General features: G+C 57.4%; 8 protein-coding genes across 8 annotated transcripts; 4 read left to right on the top strand and 4 right to left on the bottom strand.

Annotated features, from left to right (window-relative positions):
- Positions 1-409: 409 nt before the first annotated feature.
- Positions 410-2,536, top strand: Malapachy_0976 (acetyl- synthetase-like protein; the record flags this gene model as incomplete). The annotated part of the gene is made up of 1 exon (XM_018135488.1): positions 410-2,536. The coding sequence occupies one exon, from the start codon at positions 410-412 to the stop codon at positions 2,534-2,536; it is 2,127 nt and encodes a 708-aa protein (XP_017992491.1).
- Positions 2,537-2,602: 66 nt separating this feature from the next.
- Malapachy_0990 (vacuolar protein sorting-associated protein 11 like protein) lies at positions 2,603-5,566 on the bottom strand (the record flags this gene model as incomplete). The annotated part of the gene is made up of 1 exon (XM_018135502.1): positions 2,603-5,566. The coding sequence occupies one exon, from the start codon at positions 5,564-5,566 to the stop codon at positions 2,603-2,605; it is 2,964 nt and encodes a 987-aa protein (XP_017992406.1).
- A 350-nt stretch (positions 5,567-5,916) lies between these two features.
- Positions 5,917-6,570, bottom strand: Malapachy_1001 (hypothetical protein; the record flags this gene model as incomplete). Its single annotated transcript, XM_018135513.1, has 1 exon — positions 5,917-6,570. The coding sequence occupies one exon, from the start codon at positions 6,568-6,570 to the stop codon at positions 5,917-5,919; it is 654 nt and encodes a 217-aa protein (XP_017992319.1).
- A 694-nt stretch (positions 6,571-7,264) lies between these two features.
- On the bottom strand, positions 7,265-7,963 carry Malapachy_1000 (hypothetical protein; the record flags this gene model as incomplete). Its single annotated transcript, XM_018135512.1, has 1 exon — positions 7,265-7,963. One exon carries the CDS (start codon positions 7,961-7,963, stop codon positions 7,265-7,267), a length of 699 nt encoding a protein of 232 aa, XP_017992318.1.
- Positions 7,964-8,488: 525 nt separating this feature from the next.
- Positions 8,489-9,277, bottom strand: Malapachy_0965 (rab-type small gtp-binding protein; the record flags this gene model as incomplete). The annotated part of the gene is made up of 5 exons (XM_018135477.1): positions 8,489-8,728; positions 8,764-8,858; positions 8,897-9,005; positions 9,052-9,182; positions 9,223-9,277. The coding sequence occupies 5 exons, from the start codon at positions 9,275-9,277 to the stop codon at positions 8,489-8,491; spliced, it is 630 nt and encodes a 209-aa protein (XP_017992445.1).
- A 464-nt stretch (positions 9,278-9,741) lies between these two features.
- On the top strand, positions 9,742-10,804 carry Malapachy_0982 (hypothetical protein; the record flags this gene model as incomplete). Its single annotated transcript, XM_018135494.1, has 5 exons — positions 9,742-10,034; positions 10,065-10,164; positions 10,207-10,329; positions 10,362-10,433; positions 10,469-10,804. 5 exons carry the CDS (start codon positions 9,742-9,744, stop codon positions 10,802-10,804), a joined length of 924 nt encoding a protein of 307 aa, XP_017992362.1.
- A 70-nt stretch (positions 10,805-10,874) lies between these two features.
- Malapachy_1005 (u3 snornp protein) lies at positions 10,875-13,931 on the top strand (the record flags this gene model as incomplete). The annotated part of the gene is made up of 1 exon (XM_018135517.1): positions 10,875-13,931. One exon carries the CDS (start codon positions 10,875-10,877, stop codon positions 13,929-13,931), a length of 3,057 nt encoding a protein of 1,018 aa, XP_017992315.1.
- Positions 13,932-14,089: 158 nt separating this feature from the next.
- Positions 14,090-15,619, top strand: Malapachy_0978 (dna primase large subunit; the record flags this gene model as incomplete). The annotated part of the gene is made up of 1 exon (XM_018135490.1): positions 14,090-15,619. One exon carries the CDS (start codon positions 14,090-14,092, stop codon positions 15,617-15,619), a length of 1,530 nt encoding a protein of 509 aa, XP_017992497.1.
- Between the last annotated feature and the right edge of the window lie 74 nt (positions 15,620-15,693).

Below are 15,693 nucleotides of genomic sequence, written 5' to 3'. Positions count from 1 at the left end.
TTGGTCCGTAGTGCAGCAACCAACCTGTTGTCACGGAGAAATCGCCATGGGTGTCATGAATTTGCTTCCATGGCGGTGCGTTGATCTTCGCTATAGATACACTGTGGCTAGCTAGCCGATCGGTCTTCTGGCTCGGTACCTGAACGCTATCGTCGTGCTTGCGCTCTCGCGCACCGAGAACGCACAGGCTGAGATCCGCATGCACCCGATGTAGGTCCCGTCCACGTGGCGTCCGGCCCGGGTCATATACCCCGCAAGGGAAGCCGGCAATCCTTATGGCACAGCGAATAAGACGGCGAAACGGCTGCGTCACCGGTGGTCGGTGCATGCATGCAGCAGGAAGCTGAAAGAGGGCCCCAGTACGACACCGGACCGCGTGCTGTGTAGCCTTGCTATACCATCTGCTGTCATGACTACGTATACGAATGAGGAACTGGCTGCCCGCTGGGCAGCTCACCTCGACAAGCAGATGATCGAGGTGCCGAACACGAAGAAGCCGGGCTTCTCGCCGATTTACCGCAACGCGGCATTCCCCAATGACCCGCCGTCGATGAGTGCCTATGATGCCTTCATGAAGAGCACGACGCGCAACCCTGGTGCCAAGTGCCTGGGTCACCGTCCGTGGGACGAAAAGAAGGGCGACCTGGCGAACCACTTTGTCTGGCGCACGTACGCGGACGTGCAGACAGAGGCTACGGCGCTGGGTTCTGCCATGACGAAGTTCTGTGAGGATGGTCGGCTGTCTTCGCGCGACTCGTCGAAGGTGAGCGACGCTGGTATGACCGAGTGGACGATGGCGTACTGGGGTGCGAACCGCCCTGAGGCCTCGATTGTGTCGCTGGCGCAGGTGGCCTACTCGCGTGTCTCGGTGTCGATGTACGACAACTTTGACGCGACTGGCTCGTGCTACATTTTGCAGCACAGTCAGACGCGTGTGCTCGTGTGCCCGTCGCAGTACGTCCCGATTGTGATGCGCAATGCGGAGAAGCTGCCGGCGCTGCGCATGATCATTCTGCTGGACCGCCCTGGTCCGTCGAAGCTCATGCTGGGTGAGATGAAGAAGGACCAGCTCGTGCGTGAGTGGGCGTCGCAGTTCAACATCCAGATCATGGAGTACGCTGACGTGATTGCGCTGGGTATGAAGGACCTGCGTCCGCACGTCGTGAACAACTCGCCGGACGCGCTCTTCTCGCTGTGCTACACGAGTGGTACGACGGGTCTTCCGAAGGCTGTGCGCATTACCAACAGTAACACGTCTGCTGCGCTGGAGGGTCTGCGCTGGATCGTGGGTGATATGGAGATGGTCACCATCTCGTACCTGCCGTTGGCGCACATTCTGGAGCGTGGCTGGGAGATGTTCATCATGTACATGGGTGGCTCGATTGGCTACTTCTCTGGCAGCATTGAGCGTCTGCCTGAGGATCTGCAGATCCTGAAGCCGACGATGCTTCCAAGTGTCCCGCGTGTGCTGAACCGTATTGCGGGTCAGATTCAGGCGCAGATGGACAGTCCTGGCCTGAAAGGCAAGCTGCTGACCAAGGCTGTGACGACCAAGCTGGCGAACTACGAGGCCACGGGCGCGATTACGCATGCGTTCTGGGACCGCCTGGTCTTCCGCAAGGTCCGTGCGATGCTCGGTGGCCGTGTGCAGTTTGTGCTGACAGGCAGTGCGCCGTGCCGTAAGGACGTGCTGAAGCTGCTGCGTATTGCGCTGTGTGTCGATGTGCGTGAGGCGTACGGCCAGACGGAGAACTGTGCCTATGCGACATTCATGGCGCCGAACGACCGCAACGTGGGCTGTGTCGGCCCGGTGAACCCTGGTGTGGAACTGCGTCTGCGTGACTGCCCTGAGCTGGGTTACACGTCAGACGACAAGCCGTTCCCGCGTGGTGAGATTGTGCTGCGCAGTCTGAGTGTGTTTAGCGGCTACGAGGGCGATGAGAAGAAGACCAAGGAGACGCTGCTGCCGGGCGACGACGGCAAGGGTGACTGGCTGCTCACCGGTGACGTCGGCCAGGTGGACCAGTGGGGCCGTGTGCAGATCATTGACCGTGTGAAGAACTTGGTCAAGCTGGCGCAGGGTGAATATATCGCGATTGAGAAGGTGGAGAGCATCTTTGCGTCGCTGCCGCTGGTCCAGCAGGTGTGGCTCTACGGAGACTCGTACCAGCCGCACCTGGTCGCCATGGCTGTGCCGGAGCCTGACACGTTTGCGTCGTTCGCGAGCACGGTGCTGGGCAAGACGGTGCGCTCGGAGGACCAAGCGGCGATGGAAACGGCTGTCAACGATCCGAAGGTGGTCGAGGCGGTGCTGCGTGAGTTTATCAAGCTCGGCAAGCAGCAGGGCCTGGGCTCGCTGGAGCAGATGCGTGCGCTGAAGCTGCGTCTCGACCCCTTCTCGCCGGAGAATGGCCTGATGACGCCCACGCTCAAGGTCAAGCGCCAGGAGGCTGCGAAGGTCCTCAAGGCCGACCTTGATGAGCTGTACGCACGCACGCCGTACGACCTGAACTCGGTCAAGGCGGCCAAGCTGTAATGAGACAGACATACGTATAGATAATTCGTTGATAGCTATGTACGACAACGACATCCATGCCGTACCTCAGACGACGACGCCTTTGGAAAAGAGATCGGCAATCACATCGAAGCCGTCGTCGGCCGCGTCCACTTCCGACTGGACGACATCGTACGACATGTGCGACGCGGCGTCTTGCAAGGTCTGTACGGTGGCATAGTCGCGCGCACAGAGCGGGCACACCCGCGCCTCTTCGCCCGAGGGCAGGCATCGGTAGTGGAAACTGTGACGGCACATGAAATGCACGCTCGGCAGATCCAGCGGCTGCGTGCAGACGCCACACTCGCGCTGCTGGAAGACGCGTGGCTCCGTCGTGCTGCGTAGCGCAGCCAGTTCTTTTGTCTTCGCTGCGGCTTCCTCGCGGTACGACGCAATGAGCTTCGTCGCGCTGTCATACTCAGCCCGCTCCTGCTGCACATGCGCAAGGAGCAGCGGCGTAAGGAGGCCCATCTGGGCCACGTCGTTGCGGCCGAGAATGTGCACAAGCTGGATCGGCGAGAGAAGGTTCTGCGCCGTGGTATGTGACAAGATCCCCTGGAGATCGCTTTGGTGACGCTCGTACCAGATCTTGTCAGATGTAAGGAACTGCAGGACACTGGTGTACAGCGACGGAGCGCGCTCGCCGTACGTATGGAGCGCCTCGATGACCTGCTGACTCGCCGCGGCGTCGTTCGGCGTCGCTCGCGCCTGGTCTATCCAGTGCATCACAATCGCCTCCATCATATCCATGCGTTCGTACACACACAGCAAACCGTCCGTGTAGTTCGCATTCGTACACAAGACCAGGGCATGAGCGGCCGTGTACGGCGCGTCGCTTTGCAGGATGGCAAGCGCTTTGGTGGGCGCATGGGTAAGATAGAGCTCCAGTAGCGTATCGTACAGCAGCACGGCATCCGCGGCCGGCACCGACGATGCCCCGGAGGGGGCGGCACGGGCAGCGATGACCTGCTCAAAGAAGTGCTCCAACTCACGCTCGTGCCCCACAAAGTGGACGAGGAGCTGGGAGAGCGCCGCCTCGTCCTGTTCTTTCGCATGGGTATACAGATGCACAAGCACATCACACATCTCGCGTGGCGCCGCTTCCAGCAGCGCGTGGACGTACGGACGCACATACGCCAGTGCATCGGCAGGCGACAAGGCACGGACATACGCCAACGCGGCCGTGGCATCGTGTGCCTCCCGGACTTGAATGCTGAGATACGTGTCGTGTTCCTGGTGCTCCGCGGCCAAGTAGGCCGCCTGCGCGACGCACCCAGCCCGACGGCATACGTCCATGGCCACATGGACATCAAACGACACATCCGACGCACGAATGAACCGATCCAGCGCCTCGGTATGACGAAGCTTGGTATAGCAATGCAGTAGCAGCGTGGTATGATCCGCATTCGCAAGATGGCGCTTGTGCAGGGCTTCCAAGTACGCTGTCAGGTACTGCAAACGCTGTGCGTCCAAGAACTGGCGGATAATATAGCTTGGCGAGACGACACCGAGCGTCTTGATAAACTGCTGCATCGCACCTTCAAAGTCGCCACGTGCATACAAGTGCTCGCCGTACCGGCGGTACACGTCGGCCACCAGCATCGACGTAGTCGACACACGCCGACGTTCTTGGGGCCGCGGCGGAAGAATAACCGCGCTCGGCGAGAGCGTAGGCAGACGCGCATACGGCAGACGCGCGGCGTGTGCATACAGGAACGGAAGCGCTTGCAGGAACAAGTGTGCACGGAACAAGTGATCCCATTTCACCATCAGAGGCTTGTCGACCAACTCCCACGTCCCGGCCTGCGTAACGAGCCCCACACATCGCTCTGGCTCGGCCGCATGGGGATCGCCAGCACTCGTCCATACCAGCGAGACACCCGTGTGCTCTTTCGTGTACGTAATGCACTTGGCATCCACGTCAAATACGGTGATACGCTGCCGCTCCGCACCGGCCAACACCACGACCACCTGGCCCAGTAACACGTGAACGTGTGCCTTGGCACCTTCCAATGCAATCGACATATCACGGCCGCGTGGGCCCATCACGTACAGTGCCTCTTCGCGCGCAAGGATCAGGCGCGGGCAGAGCTGAGGAACGTGCGTGGCCATCGGATCGTCGTGATCGACGTCGTCACGAAGCGTATAGAGACTCGCAGCGCAGGACGGCGCACAGCCTACCGTATCGACCACACTGGGCGCTGTGCCGGCGCCCGCGCCGCTAAGCGTGTACCGCATCGTCTTGGAGACCGTAGAAAATAGCAGCTCCATCGTATCGTTGGCCGACTCCGAGGGACAGAAGGTCATCCCCGTCACGCTATCCCACGCATCCCTGCCTTCGTCGAGCAACGTCGAGTCTCGTACAAGCTTGGGACGTAGCGATACTACCTCGGCGGATGTCAGATGCGTGGAAAGATCACGAGCCACATGAAGACTGCCATCGTGCAAGCCGACAGCGACGCACGTGAGCGAGGAAGATACCGCACAAGCTGTCGCTGGCACAGGAGCCTCGTCCCGCGAAGACGAGGTGGCGGCCGACATACGAGGCCGACCGTCGCCCTGTCGTGTGTGGGCAGACACGAGGCGCATTTGGATATGGAGCACAGGCGTCCATGACGATGGCATAGGCGACGTGAGGCGCCATATACGTACAATGGGCGTCGCATACGCAAGATCTTGACCGACCGCGAGAATCGCATGAGCCTCAGGCGCTACATGCAGCTGCCATATGTCCGACGAAAAGGCCGGCCAGGTAGCTAGCTCAATATACGTCTTGGCATCCACCATGCGGATCTGTCCATCTCGCAGGCCAAGAAGCAACGCTCCATGAGGCGAGGCCCATGCGCCACACTTCGGCGGCGCATACACAGCCGTATGCGCATCCTTCATCACCTGCGGCGATACATCGTCCGCCAAATCGCGTTTCTCCATGAACTGGAACGTACGCCATGCCGGCATCGTGCTGGACGACGACGGCCCGGCCATGGAGGCCGTCCCGGTGGTCATGGACATCGGCGTACCACGTAGCGAAACAACGACACGCGAACGAACGACGTAGGCACGTTAGTGTGGAGGCTATCAAGCGTCGGTCCCACCAGCCCCATGCGACAGACAAACCACAAGAGGCCACGCCCACGTCCAGCACGTCAGTTGCATCGATCTACAAAACACACAAGCTACCAAGAAGATTGCCTCAACAAAGGTCCATTGCAAAAACTACATGGAGCCAACAGGGGCACGAAGCACAATGAATTAGTCGGACGGCAGTCCTCCAAGTCCCATTGCCGAACAAAAATGGCCAGTGACTCACATCATATTCGTGCAACAACGAAAGGAACGATGCATGAAAACGGGGTAAGCGTTTAAAGAAGAACGGCACCACCAACCACGGCAGCGGCCACGGCCATGGCACCAGGAAGAGCGTAGCGCTCAGCAGCGCCGGCAGGCACACCCGGCGGCGGCTTGATCTTGTCAACGGGAGCGAACTTCGGGTCATCTTCGTGGATGCTCGAAAGGATACCCTGGTACATGGCGTACACGATGTATTCCTTCGACTGGGTCACAGTCGGGTAGTAGTGCAGGACCGAGTCAGCCAAGTCATCAGCGACCTCCGACACCATGGCGGCATCGCCACGCTTGTGCTCGTAGCCACCCACGAAGTAGCTCACAAGCGACGAAAGGTTGTACGGCGGCACCACAGTCTTTGGAGCCTTGCAGTCGTACGGGTGAACCTTGGGGTCACCAAACAGAGCCGAGCAAACAGCAGTCGACGTGTCACCAATAGTCTGGGCACCACCGTTCTTGTTGTCACCACCCTGCTGACCAGCGGCAGGAGCTGAGCTGGGCTGAGGAGCAGGGGCAGCGCTCGAGTCAGGCGCAGGTGCAGCACTCGAGGCAGGCGCAGCAGCACTCGAGGCAGGCGCAGCAGCAGCACTCGAGGCAGGCGCAGGGGCCTGAGCCATGGCACCGGCAACAGCAACGGCGAGGAGGGCAAGGGGTGTGCTCAGCTTAACCATCGTGAGGCAGGTGGCTGGTGTAAGAAAGCAAGAAACAGAGCGGGCTGAATTTCGCGGTTTCTTGAAATCTAGGGCTGTTTGGCGAGCTTTGTTGATTCGCCTTCGGTCCGCATCGGATTTGCCTGTTCCCTCGTACCAAAGTCCGTCATGTCTGCTAATCAATTGCGGAGCTCAGGCACAACATAGGTCGGCCGAGCTCATGAAGTGCATATAATGCCATGAAGTACGTGACATATCCTATGAATATATGCGTGATATGTAGGTGACATAATCCGTATCGAAAAGAGCGGACAAATGATTGGCCCAGTCCCTATTTTCCATATTCGTCAACAGCACGTATGCGTACACACTAGATGCACTTACTATGTTGGTGCAGGACCAAGCTATCGCTTGCAGGATTCAGCCGCGGCGACAAAGTGTCGCTTTCCCAACGTATTGATGAAATGGCCGTACCCTCCATCCACGTGGGGTATCGAGGACATGCCATGCGAAAGGGAAGAAAAGGGGCGTACAGTAGACGATCCAAAAATGGAGATCGGGCGCGATGGCCGAGAAAGATGGCAACTCGCTTTATGTAAAGAGCGGCCGGCCATGCTGTGAGCGGAGAAATGTTTGCTCTATAGACACTAGATAACAAATGCACACATGATTTAATACTTGCTGGGAAAAAATAGTAAAGGTGGACGGCAGCAAATTACCAATGCATTAACAAAACCAAAGTGGCCAACACTGTCGCACCCACCGGAGCCACAAACATAATGCGTTCTGACAACGCTCCATTGGGAGCAGCCCTCACTGGCTGAGACATCGCCGTGCTGGACATGGACGTAGTACTAGTGGCATTGCTGGGTTGAGCGGTAGAGGTAACCGTGTCTGTTGCGCCACGATGCATCCCAGCGCCAGCGACCCCGCCGAGGGCTGCACCACCAAGCGCTGCACCACCATTGTTGCTCTGTCCATTGCGCGAGGGTGGCGGCGGCGGTGGTGGTGGTGCGCCGCCATTCTGGTTTGGAGGGCCTTGGTAGGGCGGTGGTGCACCACCGCCGTTCTGGTACGGTGGAGGGGGAGCAGCCGCGCTTTGGTAGGGCGGCGGTGGATCCTCCTTCTTGGGCGCACTGTTCCCTTCATTTTTAGGCGGAGAAGCAGGGGGTGGCGCTTTGTTTGCACTGGTTCCAGATTTGCCGCCACTGCTGCTGCCGATACTGCCACCGCCGCGACCACCGCCACTACCGCGCAGGATAACGGCCTCGTCAAGAACCTGATCTGCGGATCCATCGCGAATGTGCAGATCGTGAATAGGCGACAGATCTGCCCCTTGGATAGGAACAGCAGTAACACATATCAAAAAAACAATAGTAAGGATGCCAATTTGATAAAACTTGATGGCCACCATATCGTTTCGTTTAAGGGGAACGGTCTGCGGCTCTTGGGTATATATACTTTTCACTTTCGGGTGTAAGCCTGGCACAGAGACAAATGGTAGGTGGCAAGGCTGTACGCGGAGACTATTTTAAGGTGCCTGCGGTGAAGATGCGATGCGTGCAGGGACCATCGATCTAGGATTGGTTGGGAACAGTTTCATTATACAGCCGCATGGACCCAGGGTGCTGAATAAGCACTGCCACGACGGCTTAGCACTCCGATGATCCAGTGAAGTGTCAAGAATGTGCGCACTCCAATAAACGGAATAAATCAAAGCATCAACATTGTAAAGAACAGGGCACTATGGAGATTGATCAGTGTCCTTTGCCTGCCAACTGAGTACATGTACAATGTGGCGAAAAGGCTGGCAGGATCACCATGGCAGTGTCATGTTAATGGGCAACTAATGCGTATCTGCCTCGTGCTCACACCCATGAATAAAATGTGCACGAGACATACAGATACAGTCGCCCTGTAGAATGTGTATACGAGTGCATTAGCAGCAGCCGCCTTTCTTACCCGTGGCGTCCAGGCCAGCACCGGCACCGCCAATTGTAGTGGTGCCGCTAGTGGACTGCGCATTGGTAGTGATGCCCTGATCAATTAGGTGGTCCTTCACCTGCTGCGCCAGCTTGAAAAAGGCCTCATCGACATTCGTGTTGGCCTTAGCCGACGTCTCAATGTATTGCATGCCCAGCTCGTTCGCAAGCTCCTGACCTTGTTCTGTAGTAACAACCTGGATATGTAAGTAGCCTTGACTTAAATACGTACACGCTTTTCTTCCCAGTCGCACTTGTTGCCTACAAGGATCTTGCAGGCACCTTCGCTGGCATGCTGCTGGACGTCCTGGTACCAGTTGCGGATGTCTGTGGGATGTTAGCATGGTTTTTGCATGACCACATACTTTGGAAGCTCTTCTCATCCGTCACATCGAAAACAAGGAGAATGCCCATAGATCCACGGTAGTATGCAGTGGTGATCGTACGGAAACGCTCCTGACCGGCAGTATCCCACTGTAATGTGTTAGATGCTACGCGCGTGTGGTGGAGCAATACATACAATTTGAAGCTTGATGCGCTTTCCGTCGACCTCGATCGTGCGAATCTTGAAGTCGATGCCAATAGTGGTAATGAACGACGGCGTCCAAGCGTCGTCACAGAATCGGAGAAGAAGACAGGACTTTCCTACGCCTGTACAATGTTAACCCACCAGGATCTTCGTCTTACATACCTGAGTCGCCAATTAAAAGAAGCTTAACAAGCAGATCGTAGTGTGGTTGAGGCATAATGAATAGAGTTCTAAGGCAAGTCGTGCACCTGCAAAAATGTGATGATTTAGGGACGAGCACAGTAACCGTAGTGACCGAGAGCCTCACTCCACTCTGCACGTGATAGAAGGTACCACATAGCGTGCACGGTGACGATCAGAGGGCTGGCAGCCATAGAAGGGAGGGCTTTAGGAGTGTAGGTTTGCGCGACTTCGTAAGTATAGACTAGAATAGGGCGGTATGAAGTATCGACATCTTACTTCTATCATAATGTCTTAGATCCTCTCATCCCACTCGTTTCTACCTATTCCAGCATCTGCAAAATGGGGCGTTTTTTGCTTCTTGGCCTCCACAAGAGTTGGAGATCTTCCTTCGCTCCATACATTCGCGGATCAATGACCAGGTGGGGGATGACAGTGACGGGGCGCGTCCTCGCAGTTGCGGGATACCAAGGACCATGGGCCCGTCTAGCACTACCGAAGATGCTTACGACATCGTATAGTACCAATGCAGCCGGCAAAAACGACACAACAAAGCGTAGTACTCAGGACGCTCAAGCCACAACCTCTACCAAGTTTAGCCCCGAGCCTCAAACGGAACCGTCTTACACATCCTCTGTATCAGAAGCTGCTGCAGAAGGAAACGAAAAACCGCTACCCTTTTTATCTAAGCCACTAGGCGTGTCTAAGCGACCAACACCAGAGCGGCTATCATGGGGTGAAAGACACGCAGAGTGGTTTGACCGCGATGCGCGACTCGAGAAGCGCCGACTCATGTACGTGCACAGGCTGTTCTAACCAGGTAGCGTGAAAGAAGCCACTCGTGGCTATTTCCATGATTTCCACGAGATTCGTTCCCACGGCGGCAAGACATGGCGTAGCCCTAACACAATGATTCGTGCTGATGTACGTATTTTTCCTTTGCACTTGGCATACGAACGGTGACAGAAAGCGCTTTATTTCCCTGACCTCGAGGGTACATGTCTTGCGGACAAATCTAAGAAGCACACATCCGAGATGCTATTTGATCGCGTGTCGATTGTCTCGATTGTCACATCCAAAGTGTCTGAAGTACGCATAGCTCTTCCCCTACTAACATCCAGGAACACACGCGAAGCTTCTATGGGCCAGCTCTGGAGAGATTCCGCTCAAATCCGCACTTTCAGCTGGTTCAGGTATGTGTGCCTATAAGCGGTAACACTTACATCAGATCAATTTGCAAGAAAATTCTCTCAAGGCCTACCTCATCTCCCTCTTCCTGTCATCGCTACGTTCGCAGGTTCCTGCTGACCTCCAGCCCACGTACCTGCTGTGCCAGCAAAACATGGACTTAATGCGTGAGGCTATGGGACTCCATAACAAGCACGTCGGGTATACCTACCTAGTCGGGCCGGATGGCAAGATTCGCTGGGCTGGTAGTGCATTTGCAGAGGCAGAAGAAGCCCTCGCTCTCGTGGCATGCACAGGCGTGCTGCTGGACCGTATGGCGCCTGGGTCACGCGAGAGCCGTCGACGACAAAGCGGCAGCGGTGGCGCTTCATCGTAAGTGGAGCCACGTGATCTATAGACTGGCCTTTGGGCCCAAATTTTTTGTTTCTCGTCTCGTAGCACGGACGATGGAGCGTGTCCAGTACTCGCTGGAACGTTCGCTTCCGCAGCTCAAGCTTCTTGATGAGCATGGTATTCTTACCAAAGAAGAAATACGGTCGGTCACGACGCAGCGCCAAGGATTTGAGGCGCGCTTGATTCGTCGCAAGGCAGAAAAAGCCGACTTTTTGCGCTACATTGAGTTTGAGACGGATCTGCATACGCTTGTGCTTCTCAGGGTGCGTGCCCACACACAGCGCGTAGCGGAGTGTATCCGTGCCGGTGACGAGAGTGCCAAAGCACGTCATCTTCCTCGTACGCTACGGCCGAAGCTGGCGGCGAGTTATTCGGCACAATGTGTAAGCATTTTCGAGCGGCTAGTGCGCAAGTTAAGATGGGATGTAGACAGCTGGGAGCGGTACCTGGCGTGGGCAAAGAGCCGAAAAATGCGTGTCGTGGCTGGGCGTGTATACGCACGAGCCCTGGCTTTGCATCCCATGCATCCAGAGCTTTGGCTTTCGGCTGCGGACTACGAGTTGAACAGCAATGCGGATACGACGGCCGCGCGTGCACTTTTGCAGCGTGGCCTCCGTACGAACAAACTAACGGACACAGATGCCCAACTTGCTAAGGAGGTGCAAAGTGCCAGTAAGCATCGCAAGACGGAGCGTGGCGCGCATGCGCTTCGAGAGCCCGATGCGTTGCGCTGGTCACTCACAAACTATGAGCAAAGTGTGCTTCGTATGTGGGTCGAATATATGCGCATGGAACTTGTTTTCCTAGAACGCTTGCGTCGACGCTGGCGTGTCTTGGGTCTGGACAGTGGCAGCGAACCGACACAAGCCTCATCGCAAGATCTCCATGACGCGCAAGAAGCTGCGCAGTCGGTGGCACTCGATGCCGATGACGGCGACGCGGAGGAGGACGAAGAGGAAGAAGAAGACATCGCTGCCGCAGAAGCGGCTGTCGAAGCTGACGTGCCTACTCAGGACGATGATGATGGTGACGAAGCATCGTCACCGGCCTCAGCGCGTACCAAGGCCACACGCCCTACTGCAGGGACGCCCATTCCGCCGGGACACCATCAAATTATGAGCGGCTCGATCCCGTTGGTCGTCCTTGCCAATGCACAACGGACTCTCCCGCCTAGTGTGCAGCTCTATTTGTACGTGGCCCTGTGGCAACTCTTCTGCTCGTTCCCGTTCTTTGACTCGGTGCTTGTGAAGAGTCAAGGCGACGTGATCTCGCTACGCACATCCACAGGTACACAGGGCTCAGGTGACCAACTCCGTGCACGCCTTCTCCAAGGTGTGCTTGATACTTGGGAGGCAGCTAGCATTGCCTGGGACGAGGCTGGGCGTTTATCTTTCCACATGATGCAATGTCTGCATCCACTCTGGCATCCCATGTCGCATGGTGTGCATAGCACGTTGGCATGGAGCGACGTACCCGCTTCGCGGGCCGAGGCCGAGTTGGAATCCAATGCGTATTTGCATGGCGCCAGTCAGTTGCATGCAAAGCAGTCGCCTGCCCTCGATGCGCTGTGGGACATGGCGCACGTGCCTGCCACGCTGCGTGATGACCAGGTTGTGACAGGGGCTTTTGACCCATGGCGTGTGTGCCGTGTGGCTCTCTTTCTTCTCCACGTGCTGCAATCGCGACTGGTTGCGGCGCCACGCACCGATGAGGCTAGCGAGGAGAAGGAGGAGGAGGAGGAGGACGCTAGTGAGAGTCAGGCCTCGCGTCCTTTCCAGCGAGATACCACGGACGACTCCATTGCTTCGTCCTCCGATACCACATCGTGGCACTCCACACCCTTCCTGACGATGCTTACGTCGTCTGGTGATATCCCTGCTGTGATTCAGCAAGTAGTAGCGGCGTTCCGCTCGCAATCGCATGCCGACGTACCATTGGCGTTCCTTGCTACGCTGCGATTCCTACTGAACCCAGCCCGAAGTGGCTTGGATGAATCGAATTTGCGGGCGTATTTGCACACGGTTGATGCGAAGCTTTTGTCGTCTCTGCAAGCGCAAGAGGGGCTGCAAGGGACGTGGATCGCTACGATGAGCATGTCGCAGCGTTTGGCTGAGCAGGACGCGTCGGTGTGGCCTGACGTGGAGAGCTGTATGAGCAGTACGCAGGGTGCTGATCCATGCGTTTGTCTGCTGTACGAGCGTGCAGCCCTTCGTTTTGAAATGGACCAGGCGTTTGTCTTTTCGTGGGCCCATGCCCACGATTCGCTGGCGGGGGAGCGTGCATTGCAAGCGTGGAAGCCGCTGCTGTCTGCATGCACGTCAGCGGACCAATTTGTGCATGATGCGTCGGTGCCTGTATGGGGCCTCATGATCTTGTGGCTTGGTACGTCGTCCACCGACGAAGCGGCGAGTGTGGCGCCAGCGCATGCACGTCGTGCCTTGTGGCTAGACTATCTCGACTGGGTGCACGATGCCGCGTTGGTTCGCCGTGTGTGGGATCGCGAGAGCGATGCGATGGAGGTCACCTCGCAGGAGCGCAAAGCGTCCAAATGGGCCTGGCGTTTGTACGAGCAGGCTATCCAGCAGACTGGCCGTGTGTTGGCCGCTTCGCATTTGCTGGGCTCGGCACGTCGACATGCCCAGGCGCTGCATGATGCTGTGGTGCGTCGCTACTATATGTTTTCGGCCTCGTCCAGTGCCTTCCCAGCCGTAGCGCAGGATGGTGTCATGGAGCATTCAGGGCGTGATAAGGCGCTGCACTACGCGCTCGCGCAGAGCTCGGCCAGTGCCGCATGCTGGCTTGACTTGGCCCGCCTGGAATCCATGCGGCTTGAGGCGCAGCTTATACAGACAAGTGAGCCTCTTCGTCGCCGTGTGGCCAAGCTGTTTGAGCGTGCATTGGCCCTGGCGGAGCGTGCAGACGATCTGTCGCTTTCGATGGATACTTGGATGGCCTATTTGAAACACTTGGTCTATGTGCAAAAGGATATGCCATTGGCGTTGCAGATGCTCAACAAGGCGACGATGCAGATGCGGCAGATGGGCGGCGAGGAGGCTGTGGTGCTCCTCGAGACGCAATGGCGCGCTGTGCATACCTCGCCTCGTTCTTAGTGTGTCGGTAGAGAGCGAAGCGCTCGCTAGCTAGCGAGCGATAGAGAGAGCGGCGCTTGTGCACGTGGAGGCCCTACCTCCACTATGCCGGAGCGCGTGGCCTCGGACACGCGACGCGATGCGCGACGTACGTACGTTCTTTCGTAGCCAGCAGCAGCATGTTTCGAGCGGGGGTCCCAGGTACGCCTGGCCCGGAGCACGGCAAGGCCGCGCAGGTCACGCACCATCCGACGAAAGGGACGGGGCTGGCTGCGTACCCGTATCGGCTGAATATGTATACCATTCCTCCGATTCAGGACATTACTGTGGAAGAGCTCGAGCAGTGGGCCCTGGATCGGTTGCATGTCCTGGCCGAGATTGAGACGGCGTCGGCCCGCAATCAGCCATGGTCGGAGACGAAGGGCTCGATTGAGCGTGCGGTGAACAAGTATTTGCCGCTGCACTCCAATGGCGTAGCGCAGTCCAGCTCCATGACAGCCTCGGCAGCCAAGACGAAGGAGTTGCTGGCGGAGCGACGCAAGGATCATATCTCGCACTTTGTCCTGCGCCTAGCGTTTTCTCGAACGGAAGAGCTACGTCGGCGCTTTTTGTATGCAGAGACGCAGCTTTTCCGCTGGAAGCTCGAGACGGAGCAGACCACGGAGAAAGAGGCGTTCCTTCGGTCGCAGGACTTTGTATGGCGTCCTGTATCGCGCGACGAGCAGCGCCGGTTCCGCGAGCAGTTGCTAGCCGTGCACCCCCGCTTTGCGCCTACGTTTGATTCAGAGACGTTTGTCCAAGTGCCCTGGCATCGTGTGCCAGACTTGATTGAGAAGCGCAAGGTGTTTGTGCACCGAGGCACGGCGTGGATTCCCAACAAGGAGCAGTCTAGTCTGGTGCTAGCCGAGTTCCAGAACCAGCTCCAGACGCAGCTGGAACAAACAGCGCGGGCTCTTCCGCGTCTTGACGAAGACGACCGGCTCATGCCTGTGTTGGAGCATCTCAGTATGGGCTCGATGCTAGGCACGTCGAACGAGTACGCTGCCTCGGCTTTGCTTCATACGGATGGCGGTACGGTGACGCTGACCGCCGATATGGTCGAGCCGCTTGTCCGACAGCACGCGCCGCTGTGCATGCGGCATCTGCAGGAGACACTGTCCTCGACGCATCATCTGCGACACTATTCGCGTCTGCAGTACAGTCTGTTCCTCAAGGAGCTGGGGCTGCCTGTAGAAGAAGCGCTGCTGTTCTGGCGCCGCTCGTTTAGTACGATGAGCGACGACAAGTTTGCGAAGGAGCATCGGTACAATATTCGGCACAGCTACGGATTGGAAGGCCGTCGACTGAATTACCCGGCGAAGAGCTGTGCGCGCATTCTTACGCAGGACCCTCCTGGCCCTCAAGATACGCATGGATGCCCTTTCCGTCACTTTTCGCAGGCCCATTTGTCGGCGGCTCTGTCTGCTCACTATGGCATTCCGGCGGCAGAGCAAGCGGAGATTCTCGCGGCCGCACAGGCGGGGCATTACCATGTTGCATGTACTCGTGTGTTTGAGCTGACCCATGCCTCGCAGGGTGTAGCGCGTGGCGATGGATTGGGCCAGGGCGAGAGTGTGTCGCATCCCAATCGGTACACCGAAGCCAGTTGGCGGCTGGCGCAGGCGCAGGCGCAGGCGTCGACCGAGATGGCCGTCGAAAGCGCGTCGTAGGAGCAACGTCAACAATGTATGGTTTCGTATAGACAGTATGAGAGCCACAATAAAGACAAGGCGGAAAATCTTAC

Source organism: Malassezia pachydermatis, assembly GCF_001278385.1.
Source record: "Malassezia pachydermatis strain CBS 1879 chromosome Unknown scaffold3, whole genome shotgun sequence".
In the NCBI taxonomy this organism is placed as follows: Eukaryota; Fungi; Basidiomycota; class Malasseziomycetes; order Malasseziales; family Malasseziaceae; genus Malassezia; species Malassezia pachydermatis.
The sequence above is the reverse complement of the archived record's forward strand: the minus strand, read 5'-3'. Positions and strand labels throughout refer to the sequence as shown.